Source organism: Poecilia formosa, unplaced genomic scaffold (assembly GCF_000485575.1).
Source record: "Poecilia formosa unplaced genomic scaffold, Poecilia_formosa-5.1.2 Scaffold38, whole genome shotgun sequence".
NCBI lineage: Eukaryota > Metazoa > Chordata > Actinopteri > Cyprinodontiformes > Poeciliidae > Poecilia > Poecilia formosa.
The window spans coordinates 1,275,704-1,290,642 of NW_006799977.1; the positions used below are offsets into that span (position 1 = coordinate 1,275,704).

The following is a 14,939-nucleotide window of genomic DNA, read 5'->3' on the forward strand; positions in this document are numbered from 1 at the left end:
AGAAATGCATCAATCCACTATTCAGAATTAAAACTGCTGGATAAATGCAAACCTGCCAAGACATGATTTTGTTTTTACCAACTGAAAGGAGTTTATCTGACTAAATGTCTTTTGATCATGCTTAGAAACCTGATGTCCTTCAGTAATGTTTAAGGTTAAACAAACGAACAATTAACTACAAAATGCAGAAAAGATTATTTTTAATTAAGTACAATTATAACAAGATATAACATTTTACACTGGTTGCAGTTCAGAATTAAAATTCTGATATTTTGAAGAGAGCTAGTAATCTTTAAATCACAGTTGTGGTAATTGTGTTCAATTAATATGGTAATTGTGTGTGTGTGTGTGTGTGTGTGTGTGTGTGTGTACACTATATAATACTTTAATACTTGATACCATTAATTACATTTTGGTTTTATTATCAGATTTATCTTGACAACAATGTCAATTGCCAAATGTACACAATGATACAAAACACAACTGGTGATTTGATTCCTCTTTTTTTTTAAAGAACATAAAGAGATGGCAGTTAGAATGTTATTCTTCCTCATAATTTCCAGATTTCCTCATTCTTCATCAGATCTTATCACACAGAATTCATAAACGGCAAACAAGTGGGTGTTTTCCTTAAACAAATGCATAGTGACTTGCCTGTCTGTGCATTAAATCATCAGAAAAAAAAAAGATGAAATGCGTTCATTTGGAATGCTGAAGTGTAGAATAGAAGGAACGGTGGCATTTGACAGCTTGCACAAAGCCTCTTTGTTAAGGAGATTACATTGATCTGTCTGAGGAGCCGGGAGCAGATTATCACAGTGTTTGGCTGCTCTTGGGAAAGGCATTTGTTTCTAATCATCAAAGTTACACGTTTGTGATCTACAGACATCTTAAACACATAGCTCCACAAAGTTCTATGAGCGTCAGCAGCGGTTACAGTAGCTTCCCATCGTTAGCTACTGTAGACGAGACAGCTAACAGACCAGAATTAACGGTTTTCCTTTCATTATAGTTCAGCCGTTTTAAGGATAGGACAGATATCGGAAATATTTTTGTCATGCCAAAATATATTCGTATACACATTCCCATCAACCATTTGTTTGCATTTAGTGTAGTTTGAAAGTAGTAGCTAGCAGAACAGCTGTCTGTCTGGGTGGGTCTGAGCATCTTCTGCCGCTACAGCTAACTAGAGGTTAGCTAGGAGGAGCCAGGCTACTGGGCCTCCTTTAGCAGGGTTTCCCCGCAGCGGTGGTCTGAGGGAGATCCACATGAAAGCGAAAAGAAAAGGGCGTTCAGAAGTGTTCATTTACAGCGCTCATTTCGGAGTCTCCGGTCTTTACCTGCTGATTTTTTGGGCGAATGCGCGGCGTTCAGCCATGGCAGTGGCCGCTGATGTGCTTTCAGAAAATTCCCAGGCAGGCACTCTGCTCTTCACTCAGAAAAAACACGGCCACAGGGACAACGGGAGAATGGGATCATTACCGTAAAGGCAGGAGTAGTACGCAACAGAACACACCCAAGAATGAGCTTTCGCACTTTTCTGTAGCTTCAGTTGAACTAATATCACAATTTCAGCTACAGCTACTATATAATAATAATAATAATAATAATAATAATAATAATAATAATAATAATAATAATAATAATAACAAGTATTATTATTATTATTAGTGGTAGTAGTAGTAGTAGTATTTGTAGCATAGAAGTAGTAGCTTTCTATTTATGCATGTCAATAAGAAGTTCTAAAAGTTTTAAAAACCAACTTTCAAGGGTTGTGATTCCACTATTCTGGCATCTTCTTCTTGCTCAGAAAATGGTTTCTCTAATATCAGTGTACACCCTTTTAAAAGAGCCCTCTGGATTACAAAGTATTAATCATATTACTAATTCAAATTCCTAAAACAGCTAGTACTATTGTTAATAAGGAATGAATCAGAATGAAGCATATGTTACTGTAGATTTCTGATTCAAACTGTTTAAAGTAGAAATATTGGCTGTGAGCAAAAATATACAAGGTAAAAATGTATTTTTTTCTTCTTCTTCTTCAAAACATATTAGATTTCAGCAAGATCTTTCTCCAGATTTATATGATATAAATCCAGAAAAATAGAAGACATGATAAATTACTAGGCCATAGCATTCAGGGTTTTTTCAATGAACTGTGGGTGAAACATCTTATTTGGATCTTTGGCAAAGATTTAAAGTAGAGTGCAGACAAGCATTCTTTTTTCCTCAAAAGTAAATTCTAGATCTATATGACAGGCAATTTGTATGTATTTCATTGATGTCTATAAATCTTTTGACTATATGTGAGTCATGAAAAGTTATTGTATAAGTTCATTACAGTATTTTCAAAATTTTGGTGAGGATTTTGTCCTTTCAGTGAACCTTCCCTTTTTTATGAAAAACTTTGTCTTGTCTTCTCTTTAAAGTCTTCATGAATGATTTAATAGAGCTGATTAATGACTGTGGAACAGGATGTTCAGTTGTTATTGCCTTTTTTAGCCACTTGACGCAAGCAGATGATCTAGTTATATATATTTTGTCCACATAGCGCTAGCCTATGACAGTTATTGAGCATCTCCTCTTAATATTGCTTGGAATGTGACATAATTTAAGATGTAAGGAGTAAGAAGGAGGGTTAATCATAAAACTAGTATTTCTTGACATTTCTCTATCTGACATTGATCTACGCTGGTGAAGTTTGCACTTTTTAATACATCTTCTTCTAGGTACCTCACCATTTCTTGACATGTAAGAGAAAAAGCAGTATAATACTGTACACATTGCATGATGATAAGATGAAGCGCAATGTGGAACCAGGGGGGCCTTAGCTTACATGTAAATTTGGGATCGCTGTTATTTTTATCCCTTTATTTTTCTTTCAATGAAGTCTGTCCTCGAAGGCCGGCATCCTGCAAGTTTTAGTTCTCTCCCTAGTGGTAGTAACAACCATTTCAGTATGTCAGAGTTCTTCTTAGGCCTCTAATGAACCATCATTTGATCCAGGTGTGTTAAACCAGGGAGAGAACTAAAACACGCACCGGACCGACTTTGCGCACCCCTCAAGTAGTTGTTACTCATAGCTGAATACGTCCTCTTTAATACTACTCATGCTGACGTAGAGTGAAAACATTATATTTACCATTTACTATATGCTTCTAACAGAATATGGCGATTATTTTGTTAAAAAAAATAAATGTCGAAATATTTAATTGAAATTAAAATACTAAACTGCAGGAAAAAAAAGCGTCTTAATCTCCGCCTGATTGGGCTGCCTTGGTATATAAATCAAGCTAACTCCCATTCCCGCTCCACGAAAAACCGCGAGATTTACTGTTCGTACTTCCTCAAAGCGTAAGTATTGCTACTCTCGGGAGATCCCAAAGTTGTTAAGCGGGTTATGAAGGAAATGTTGCATGTTTTATGACACCATACCACGTTTGAACTTGAAGACAGAAATGCAGCGCGTCTGTGACAAGAAAACATCATTGCATTGATGAATCGTTGAGGTATGCGTTTTTTCTGCAAGCTGTCAGTTTATGTAGTACTTCGAAGTGAAGTGATATCGCAGCTAAATTGTGTGTATGTTTGTTGCCTTGCACAAAGGTCAGGTTGGTGTTGCTGTGAGGGAATGGGTGCTTTCCCTCGCTGGTCCAGATGGAGAATAAAGGGAGCGACGAGGTGGAAAAATTGAAGACAAAGTTCATGTCAATGTGGCACAATATGAAGTACAGTAAGTGATTTTCTGCAGGCTCGCAGACCGATGTAGTACAGTGCTGGCATGCATCTATGTAGTAGTGCAGTGCTGCAAATTATGTCTTTATATTTTAACAGCGCCAATTGAGACTTCTCATTAAGATCCCAAAACTTTTTTCAAAAACTGAGTAGTTGAAACATGCACTTATAAGTGTAAATTCATCACCTAGGTATGAATTTACACGGTTCTTGTACCAAGGCAGTCCAACCAGGCGGAGTTTAAAACGCTTTTATTTTTTTTTTTACAGAAACGGGTAGTATCTCATCACTTGCTGAAACAAGTTATTCGTTATGACAAAAGTCAAAAGCTGGGTTTTCGTTGCAGCTTTACTGTGACTGGAAGAAACTTAAGAAAAAAGCACCTAAATATAATTCTTGGAACATGCTGCGGTTGAGTCACTACTGAGAATTTATCTTTTACTGGGAATAACTGCAACTTTAGTTTAACAGTTTTTCTTTTCCTGTTAGCATGAATTCAACTCAAAATGGAGTTCTTACAAACTTTTAAGTTTGTAAGAACTTAAAAGTTAAGTTCTTACTTTTAAGTAGGTGTGTGGAATGAGTTAACTTAAAAGCAGGTAGGTAGCATGAAACTCTAGTCACACAGAGTGGCAGTTATAAAGTGGGTTTCTCACTTAGCTGAGTAAATGCAATCTTTTAGGTCCCTTTTAAAGTAAATTGACAAAGTCCTGATACGTGTTCTGTTTATGTATTCTAGGTTGGGCACTTAAATCCAAGACTGCATTCAGTAGAAGCTCCCCAGTGTTTCTTCTGGGAAAGTGCTATCATTTTAAGGCAGACGGTAAGTTGCACAATATCATAAATTACATTAACTTGCACTGATTTTGAAAATTTGACTTTAACTTATTGCAGTCATCTAAAACATTTTTTTTTTTTTTCTAAGATGATGACTATCCCTCTGAAGACTTTCAGGGATTCTCCATCATGGGGAACGTAGAGGCTTTCCGAAAGGATTTTGCATCTCGTTTGTGGCTGACGTACCGGGAAGATTTCCCTCCGCTGCCAGGCAGCACCCTGACCTCAGACTGTGGCTGGGGCTGCATGCTGAGGGCCGGGCAGATGATGATTGCTCAGGCTCTTGTTCTGCACTACTTGGGCAGAGGTGAGTCGAGAAATTAAACAGTTAAGCTTGGATCGCTCAACATTTTAACTAGATGAGCATTTTGTTAAAGTCCTAAGTTGACAAAAGTCTGACACTTTTGCATGTTTCTAATGTTGAAAGCAGGAACCAAGCTTGTTTTTCCATCAGTCTAAATTTGAAACTGAAAGCTACATTTCACCCCGTAAACATAATTTTTAGCTCTCAACCTTATATTTCTATAGGGTTTGGTGCTGCACTGGTGCCTTTCCTTTGTGGAATAAGGGAAATGGCATTATAGCCCATAAAACAGCTGTAATCAATGTAATGTGTTCCAAAGCATGTTTTTTAATAAGACATTAAAACTTTTATTTATATAACTCGTATTGATTTTTTTTTTTTCTTAACTCTTCTGTCCAGTTGTTTCAGTTCAGTCTTTGAGTTTGGAGGGTTTTTAATCATAGTTTGTCAGAGAAATCAAAATGTGTAAGACTCCAAAGGGTTAAATGCATTAAGGCGGTTTCATTTGACTAACATACATTTTCCTTCAAGTATAACAAACACCATCTGTTGCAGAACTGTGTATATCAGGGGTCTCAAACTCCAGTCCTCAAGGGCCCCTGTCCTGCAACTTTTAGATGTGCCTCTGCTGCACCACACCTGAATAGAATAATTGGGTCATTAGCAGGACTCTGGAGAACTTGTCTACACAAGGAGGTAATTAAGCAATTTCATTCCAGTGTTTTGTACCTGTGGCACATCTAAACTGCAGGACACCGACCCTTGAGGACTGGAGTTTGACACCTGTGGTGTAGATGAAGCTTGGATGCATATTACGTAATGCATGTCTTCATAGCTTGGATTAGATGGAACTGATCAGTGGAATATTTTAACAACTTCCTGAAATGGGAAGTAACAATGGGATTGGGCTGCAAAAGTATAACTAGGGAATTTCTTATATCCTTTACAGTCTCACTGACTAATGGAGTAATTTAAAAATCTTTTTTTTTTTTTTTAAATTTGCTCTAAAATCTGTCGCTAATAAAACATTTCCCCATAAAGATATGAAGGTCCACTTCAGGGTATTTATGGATCAATTTTAAATTTGATTGACTTTGAATCAAGGTCATTTTGTTACTGCTTCTGACTTGACTCTGGGTTATTATTACCTGGTCTACTCCCATTCGCTCTGTGTTCGTCTCCCACCCTGTTTGTAAGGCTATGGTAATGTTAAAGTGAAATACTGGGACACTCAAACGTATAATTAGACCAAATTATGACTAATCTGTTTCTGAAATGAGTAGAATTCAGGCTTCTTGAGCCAAGATGGCTTATTTTTAAGGCCTGCATGAGTTTTTATTTTTAATGCTCTTAAACTGAGGTTAGAAATGTAGAAAGAGCAGGCTTATTACATGGTTGATTAGGGCTTGGCCAAAAATGAACATTAATTTCTTTGAGCACAACAGCTTATAATGGAAAATGAGAACTCTTAAAAAATTAAATGGTTCTGCCCAATAATGTCAAGTTCAGGTGTAATTTAAATGCCATCTTACACACAGCTGAATAAGGAAATGTTAGAGAATTGCTTGCATGAGGAAAATGCAATGTATTCATCAGAAGCTATAGCTGAGGGTAATGTAGAATGTTGTCACAATTGGATCAAACATTTTAACCAGTTGGCTCCAGATTACTTTGACTATACAGAAATGGAACTATTAATAAATGATACACTTACAGTTTATACTGCATTTATAAGGTTGAATTGATTAGCTGCAAAGGTTTAAAGAATAAATGACTTATTTGCATTTTAAATGATATTTGAGAGGAAAATGTAGGGAACTTGAGGAATTTTGTAATCAACATAAATGCATAGAATTGGTTTTCTAATTATACTGATTTCAATCCACTGACCAACCTTTCGGTGGATTCTGACCCAACCTTCATTTTTCTGCAGACTGGTGTTGGCCAGAGGCGCTCACCCTCCCGCCTTTAGATGTAGAATCACGGACCACCACAGCAGCTAAGCGATTTGTCACCTCTATGCAGGCTTCTCTGCAGAGCACCTCCAGGATTTCTGAAAGCAGAGCGTCTCTTGCACCTCAAGCCCAGGTGTTGGGATTCGCAGAGGAAGCGGATACACATTTAAACGAGGAGTACCACAGAAATCTGGTGTCCTGGTTTGCAGATGTCTCCTCAGCTCCACTGGGCCTGCACAGACTGGTCCATTTAGGATCTGCAATGGGAAAACAGGCGGGGGACTGGTATGGTCCAGCTTTGGTAGCACACATCTTAAAGTAAGTTTGACCTTCAAGTATGCGCTATGCAAGACGATGACCATTTTAAGTCATTGTCTGCACTCAAGTTACTATTAAAATCTCAGTCTCAACTTTTATGGCGCTTAGCATTATGCTATGGTCCAGGTTAAGTTGATGCAACCTAACCTTAAAAACTCACTTTGAATGACTAGAACATATACAAATTATGAACATTTAAATCAGAAAACCACAAGACAAACATGTTGGAGGAGATAAAAATCCATTAGAGGTTGGCATTATATTTAAGATTTGTCATCAGGATTTTTTAAGTTTCAGTTTTTGATTGTAAATAAACTTGTAGTAGGATCAGAAATGTTTAGTTTTTTCCTATATTTGTTCCACAAGACAAACGATAAATATCAGTAAATTCAAATATGATTAAAATGTTGCTGTGCACAGCTTATCACTTTTTTTTTAAAACAAAGTGGCATCCTGAATAAGTATTACAAATGAGAATTTTATTTTTTTTTTTTGGAACGGTGTTTGTGGCTCTATGAATGTTGTGCCATGGCTCTTTTGGTATCATACGTGTCGGTGTAGTGTTGACAAAACATTCTTCAGCACAACTCAAAGTAATGTTCCCTTTTCAACATGAAAGTAGTAATGTCCCATATTTTTTGTTCAATGTAAACTTAGCTTTCTCCCTCAGTTTCTCTCCTTTTCTTACTTGCCTCTGTCTTCTCTTCCTGCCTTTTTGTTTTAGGGAAGCTGTCAAGGAAGCGACGGAGCCTGGCTTGGCGGGTATAACTGTCTACGTCTCCCAGGACTGCACAGGTATAAAAGATGATGCTGCCGTTGATGGTACAGGAAACTGGGCACGGCGCCCGAGTCGACTGCTTTTATTCCTCTGTTCTGCTGTTGAGATTCCAGCTGCTAAAAGTGGGGGACGGGGTGTGTCTGTTCTGTGTCTATTCCCCACAACAATCACATCCATTTCAAATCATAACATGCTGCCATGACCTCCTCTTAACCTCAGTATCTCAGCTGATTCATGTTTGTCTTAATAGCAGAAGATGGCTGTTTGTGAGTTGGTAGCTTTATTTTTGTTAGTGCAGTAGTGCTAGTTGCAGTGAGAAACATTAAAGCTTTTGATTCTTTTGGAAATCAGTCAACCTTGGTAAAATTTTACTTTAGTAACTGAAACTTCTGTAGGGGAGAGGAGTTTTCTTCATTCAAATCTGACCTGTTTCCTTGGTGAAACAGTTAATGCACATTTTTCTAATTCTGAAGAGTCTAAACATTTATTTCCACTCTACAGACTTAACATGCTTTCTGGATGGAATAATGACTGTTAAAAAGAAAAATATTTGAGAGAAAATGTGTAAAACAGAATTTAAGGTTCCTACTCGCTCCAGAAAAGAGTGGATGCATTTTTGCAGGTCTGCACTGATCAAGCCAACATCTGATCCTGAATGCTCAGAACGACTCTGAAGTGTTCTGATCAATTCAGGCAATGATTTGACCTTATGGTGGTCCTCAGACTGAAAATGAGTAAAGCACTTTTGTAAATGTTATAAATGAGTTTATTGAAGAAAAATCAAGATCAGTAAAAAGTTTAAGTGGCTTTTGTGTCAAACAACAAAATGGTATGAAATTCTCCAATAGTGCCCAATATGTAGTTCAGTTTTGTCATATGGACAAATTATCAGAATGTAAAGTAGCCTAATGTCTTAAAATATTTTTTAAAATGGACTTGTGTCCTAAACACAGACATCACTCAGTTGAACTTTTGCATCGTTTCTTTTCTAGTGTACAGTTTGGATGTCATGGACTGTCACAAGGCACCGAAGGCAGGAGAAGCCTCAGGTGGGACAGCAGAGGGTCCTCCTGTTGTAGAACACACTGAACTGTCGGCGACCGCCATGCTGCCAGAGACCCAAGCAGTCATCATCCTCATACCTGTGAGGCTGGGAGGAGAAAGGACAAACCCAGAGTATTTTGGCTTTGCAAAAGTGAGTGATACTTTTTTTTTTTTTTAAGATCTCATAGGGTTAATGTTGAGTCAAAGTGATCTTTGTCATAAGATAGTCATTGTTGTAAATTGCAAATTTAGAATGTTTTTTTACATTTGCTGAGATCAGTTTTGTGGATGATTTCAGGTCTTTGTAAAGCTCTGACTGGTTGATATTGAATTACACCAATTCTGATTAAAATGACGACTTAAATCAACATTAGCCAAAATACTTGTTTTTAATTCGAATTTATATTAGAAAAAGGGAAATTGTGAAATCTGTCAAATTCAATATTTGTATGCCTTTTGTGCTTCCTGTGACTTTGTTTCAAAACACCACACTGAGATCGAAAATTCTTAACTTTAAATCTGCTTCCTTCTGTAACAACTTCAATACTGAAGAGTGTTAATGTGGTGCATCCACTCAGCAGAAAAGATCACATTTAGAGTTTTTAACCTGTCACCAGGCAATAGTCATTTTCTACTGTTCAGCTTAAAGATGATCCAGAGATTGTTCTGCTTTTATTTCATCAAAGTAATAAACATTAAACATCGATCAGTGGTCAGACCCAGTCAAACTGAAAATTGGCCTATTTAGGTCACAAGCTCATTTCTTGGTTCATCTCCAGAGTTAATTGCAGTGCATTATGAAATAATTTGAGCTATAATTCAGACATATGTGCTTCTTTGCTCATTTAGAAGATACTGAGTCTCGAGTACTGCATAGGCATCATCGGAGGGAAGCCCAAGCATGCCTGCTACTTTGTGGGATTTCAAGGTTAGTGGCAGAATAATGGAAAACTGAGAAAGATGCATTCGCATAGAGGCTGGTGTGAATAACAAATTATCTTTTGCATAATATACCCTTTGTATGTGTAGAGACAAAGTAAGTTAATGTATTCATGTTTGAGGAAAACGAAGAGGAGTGGAGATGAAACCGAGTGAAGCGGGGCTTACTTTATTCTCTCTGACCCATCAAAACCTCGTCCATTTATCACAAGTAAACCTCCCAAGTTGTAAACCATAATTGATTTCCATAGGCGGCATGCATTAAATTTCATCCAGGCGCCCAAAGTGAGCCACTCTTCATCACCTTCAGCAGCCAGGAGAAACCTTCAGTTGTACATCTTGGCAGTCAATATTTACGCATTTACATTTTACCCATTTGAAATACAGTGTTGGATGATGTCTAAATGACAAGCAATACATTCTCCCTGCCAGTGCACAGCTCAGCACTGCATTCATCATATGCAAAACGGTCGAATATAATTGCGTGTTTGTAAAAGTAATTCCCCACACAAAAATTAAATGACAGCCTCTTTTCTTGCTGGTGTAAAAAATGTGCTTGTACAAACGCATCTGATTATGCAGACTTTAATCCACCCTGCTGGATATTAAAAAGCAACAGCCTTCTTGAAGGCACATTTGACGCACACAACCCCAACATGTAGGTCCGGTGGGTGACTTTGAGCTGCTCTGCATAGATATTGAGGAGAAGCACTTTTTTTTTTTCTCTGCAATAATCTAATGTTTTTGAATAACTTGTCTTTTGTTTTGTCCTTGCAGATGACAGCTTGATTTACATGGACCCTCATTACTGTCAGTCTTTTGTGAATGTCAGTACCAGCGATTTCCCTCTTCAGGTAATGTACAATTACACAGACGAGCTGACTGAGGGCTCCAGTAGATGTGGATTTTATAGTTTCTGTTAGTACTTATAGGTGTGAGTCTTAAAGCAGCACTCCGCCCAATCAGAGTATGTATTGGCTGATTTATTTGCTGCTCAGGTAAGTGAAGCTGCCACCCAAGAAATACTGAGAATGCAGATTTAACTGGAATCTGGATTCATTAGACATTGAGTGGTGCATTTCAAGTGTTTAGTTCTGTGGCAACTGACTGGTCTAAACCAAATGAAAACCCAAATTAACTTCCTTAAAAGATAGAAAATTGCATAACACTGGTAAAGGGTTCCCCCCCCCCCTGTTTGGGGCTACATCATTGCATGAACAGCCTGTGGCTCTGCTGAAATGTTGAGGAAGCCCAGGTTGGTTTAAAAGAACTGCAGCCATTTTGCAGTTTTCTGAATGTTTGTTCCAGATTAGAGGGTAGAATGTGAATCTTGCTCCCGTCTGGTTCTGTTTCTGGAGATGGAGAGTTGACCAGAAACAGATCCGAGTGGTCTGGAAGGTTGATACAGTAGCAATTGATTGAGAATGGATTTGGTGCTTAGACATTCAGCGAGTCATTTACTGACCGAAATGGTGTAGCAATTTTAACCCATGTTCTGGATACATTTGTGATATTAAAGGAGAAGTTTGTAATCTTTTTTAGGTCTGCATCATATTCTAATACTCCCACATTAAGAATATACCTGCAGTGTTTGATTCTTTGATGCACGTTTGAGATCATTTAATCTCCCATGGCAACTATTTAGCTGTCCAAAAAGCTTGGTGGGACGTAGCTCCACCTTTAAGCTGCAGCTCCTGAACTTCCGCCTCACAGAGCAGCCCTTCCCTGCGACTCCCCTACTCAGCTCCATCAGACTATCTAGCGCACCTGGTGAAACTGCACATCTGCTGAGCTAATTATTCCAGCTACTTCTCAGTGCAATGCTGGGAAAAACGGATTAATAGATGAAAGATTAATTTCCAGGAGGCTGAGTTTCAGAAAGAGCAGGAGTTTTTAAACAAAGACCAATTTCAAGATGTTAAATCAGGAAGTACAATTAACAGTTGTTTTATAACACTATATGGCTGGAAAACACAATATTGCCTCATTTAAAGCACCAACTTTTTTAATATGCATTTTTCTAAGCATACAGGAAAAAAGTGAGAAATGAGTTGAATTTCTGCAAGTTAAAAAAAATTACTTTTTATTGATTCATTCAGTTCATGCTGCACCTTACAACATTGCAATAGACTAGTTGAAAAATGCATACATGTTGGTGCAGATAAAGATTTTTCATTAAGTGAAGATTGTATTCTAGACAGGTGTGAATATTTACTCTATTTTGATGTCTAGATTTTCCCTCTTAATTTTGCTAGTCATACCATTGCCCCTCACCGAAGAAGATGCCTTTTAGCAAGATGGATCCAAGCTGCACTTTTGGTTTCTATTCTAAAAGCGCTCAAGATTATGAAAGAATCAGGGAAGAACTGTCCAAGGTAAAGAAACCTTCTCTAACTCAGAACACCTTGAAATAACTTGTAGTGCTAATTTCCAGATATTGGTTTTGATGGGGTTTTTGTTTAAAACAATTTCTAGATTAATTTCATTGTGCTAGTCCTACATTGGCTGAGCAGTAGGTGGCAGCATTTAGCCACAAATCTAATTGACTTGTCATCCAGCTGTACAGCTATTTCAAAAGCCCTGTTCCTGCCTATATCTGTCTGTGCTTAAGCTACTTATTTTACCAGTAAAATTAATTCAACTAGCATCAAAACACTGTCTTTGGTGTAAAAATGCAAAATAAAAGTTGCTGCTGTTTTTGTTCCAGTTGCTGGAGCCGACAGCAAAATATCCAGCGTTTACTTTTGTGCAAGGTCGCAGCACAGATTATGAGCTGCCGGTGGATCTGAGTGCAGAGAAGCGGGAATGGCACTTTCCTAGGGATGCACGCAGAACCTTCACTACGTCCGGAGACTTTGTGCTTCTCTGACAGCCCAATTTGACGGTACAAGAAATGTTCACTCATAACGATTCTAACTGTTGAAATCCACTGCATTGTCAGTTTTTGTCTGGCAGTGCAAACGGTGGATTATTTTTGGGAAGTTATGCAACATTATGTGGTGGTCTACTGAATCTAAATTCATAACATTTTTTACATGTAGAATTGAGAAATCTGTATTTTGCATTACTATTTGTATTTTTGTAGTCGGTATGTTTATATCAAAATGGTTCAGACATCTGAAGTTGGGTTTCATTCATAAAATTAACTTGACTCAACAAAACAAATCCAACTTTGGAAGGTCAAACATTTACATTAGAAAGAAGCACAGCTTGCACTTTGATACAACAGCATCTAAACTAACTGAAGTCTGTAGTGTGGTTAGTTTGTAGGGAATAAATTAACAACCGTAATGTTTTGAACAAAGCTATAAATCATCTTTAAAATATATATATATTTTTTTCCAAATGAAACCCCAGGTTTAGGATTTGGTTGCATTTGTTTTGAAGATATTTGTATAACTGACTCGGTCCTGATCTTTCAGTACAAACAGTGTCATGCAGACATGTTTGGAATAAGATCTCCAGCTAGAGCAGCACTCTTTATAATCGGTGCTAGTAAATACTAAGTCATGTTGTGCTAACTTAAAACGGTAGCACAACCTAAATTTGACTAGTTCAGTTTGTCATGATTGATCAAACAAATGCACAAAATTGTATCCAATAACTCTACATAATTGGTTGAAGCATTTTCAAGTAAACAAATCATAAAATGTAGTTTTAGCAGCTGTAAAAAAAAAAAGTTAAATTGTAAACCCATAGTACTGGGCAGCCTCTTCTAGAAAACATGTTGCCACTTTTAATGAAATGCAAAAAAATTTGATGTCAGTAATAAGTAGCCTGAACTAAACAAAACATCTGCTTTTAAACTTGGAACTAGAACATTATTAGCTGGGTTTGATGTTGTACCCAGAACCAGGTTTCAACTTCATAGGTAAATGGACCAAAGCATAAATGGCGGAAATATTTATTCCAGGCTCACTGTTTAATTCAGCCCAGTTATTTACCAGATTTTTTTTTTTTTAGAAAATTAAAAGCAGATTAATTTGTTGGGTTATTTTTTAAAGGTATTCATTGTTTAATAAGTGGTACTACTTTTGCAGTTTGAGAATCATGGATCTAGACCTGTGAGTCTTAAACTTTGTATGCTAGCTACAGAGGCATAATTTAAAGAACTTGTGGCATTAATGTTCAATATAAAATGTAATCTTTTTTTTTCTTTTCTAGCTTTTACATCAAAATGCACTTCACCATATTTTTCTTTAGTTGGAGTTCTGTAAAAGGTTTTTAAGACTGCACACTGAGTGACTTTAACACTATGAGGTACCAAACCACTAATCTAGAGTATTTACAATGCGTTCCAGGTGAATGAACACTTTAAATATTTCACTTCGTCAGCAGCTTAAGTGAAGTCAAAGTGCTATATAAAGGTAGCGTAGCTATTTTGATTTCTGTACTTTCTATTCTTAATCTAGATTAATCTATGAAACACATGAAGGAAAAAATGCACACATTGAAGAAAGTTCTTAACAAGTCAGCACAGAGTTACTTAAGTTATAGTTGAGCTTTTTTTTTTTTTTTTTTTTGAGCAATAATGTATCAAAGTCTTGACACCATACCACCAATGTGCTTTGATCTCTTAACTGGAAGATTGCTGGTGTGAATCATTTATTTATGAACAACAGATTTTCATCAGCATGAATTAAACACTTGAATCAAAGTCAGAAAAGTGCAATATAAAATAAGATGCATTTACTGTATGAATAAGCATTACTTTTTATCTAAGGTACATTTGACATGCCCTGCTGTAAATATCTTTCAAATATTCTCTGATGCATTTCCAACACTACACTAGCAAATGTCATTGTCACTTAAACACTATAAAATTGTATTTTTGAAAATGTTTTTTGTAAATTAAAATGTTGAACAAAGGAGCTAAATAAAGTATTTTACTTGAATAAGTTTATTTCTTTCTGTACTTGAAAAATTCATAACCACCCTAAAATAAAAGTTAAAGGAAAATGAAATGTTTGCTTCATTTTTAGGACGGCATGCAAACTTCACCGTGTTGAAATAAATTCAGTGCCTT

At 36.9% G+C, this 14,939-nt stretch overlaps 2 protein-coding genes across 31 annotated transcripts in view; one reads left to right on the top strand and one right to left on the bottom strand.

Annotated features, from left to right (window-relative positions):
- Positions 1 to 1,473, bottom strand: part of dock7 (dedicator of cytokinesis 7) — a 49,055-nt gene extending 47,582 nt beyond the window's left edge. For 26 of the 27 annotated variants that reach the window (XM_007550858.2, XM_016670841.1, XM_016670840.1 and 23 more), the window contains exon 1: positions 1,341 to 1,473. In XM_007550858.2, the coding sequence (XP_007550920.1) occupies positions 1,341 to 1,378 (38 nt within the window). In that variant the 5' untranslated portion in view covers positions 1,379 to 1,473. The remainder of the gene's footprint in view (positions 1 to 1,340) is intronic. The other variant, XM_007550857.2, reaches the window with a different exon arrangement.
- A 1,783-nt stretch (positions 1,474 to 3,256) lies between these two features.
- On the top strand, positions 3,257 to 14,790 carry atg4c (autophagy related 4C, cysteine peptidase). 4 transcript variants are annotated; one of them, XM_016670879.1, is made up of 12 exons: positions 3,257 to 3,357; positions 3,456 to 3,512; positions 3,615 to 3,736; positions 4,478 to 4,561; positions 4,664 to 4,882; positions 6,813 to 7,152; positions 7,877 to 7,947; positions 8,923 to 9,125; positions 9,824 to 9,902; positions 10,691 to 10,767; positions 12,169 to 12,288; positions 12,621 to 14,790. In XM_016670879.1, exons 3-12 carry the CDS (start codon positions 3,661 to 3,663, stop codon positions 12,780 to 12,782), a joined length of 1,431 nt encoding a protein of 476 aa, XP_016526365.1. In that variant the 5' UTR covers positions 3,257 to 3,357; positions 3,456 to 3,512; positions 3,615 to 3,660; the 3' UTR covers positions 12,783 to 14,790. The 4 variants fall into 4 exon arrangements, with proteins under 4 accessions (XP_016526365.1, XP_007550922.1, XP_016526364.1 ...); XM_007550860.2 differs by having other exon boundaries at positions 3,258 to 3,357; positions 3,610 to 3,736; XM_016670878.1 differs by lacking the exon at positions 3,257 to 3,357 and having other exon boundaries at positions 3,364 to 3,512; positions 3,610 to 3,736.
- The last annotated feature ends 149 nt before the right edge of the window (positions 14,791 to 14,939 follow it).

Excerpts from the sequence above, each read along its gene's own strand:
- atg4c (XM_016670879.1), top strand. The coding sequence starts at position 3,661 with ATGGAGAATAAAGGGAGCGACGAGGTGGAAAAATTGAAGACAAAGTTC. Across the intron at positions 9,903-10,690 it reads CTACTTTGTGGGATTTCAAG|ATGACAGCTTGATTTACATG; the intron begins GTTAGTGGCAGA and ends TTGTCCTTGCAG. Across the intron at positions 12,289-12,620 it reads TCAGGGAAGAACTGTCCAAG|TTGCTGGAGCCGACAGCAAA; the intron begins GTAAAGAAACCT and ends TTTTTGTTCCAG.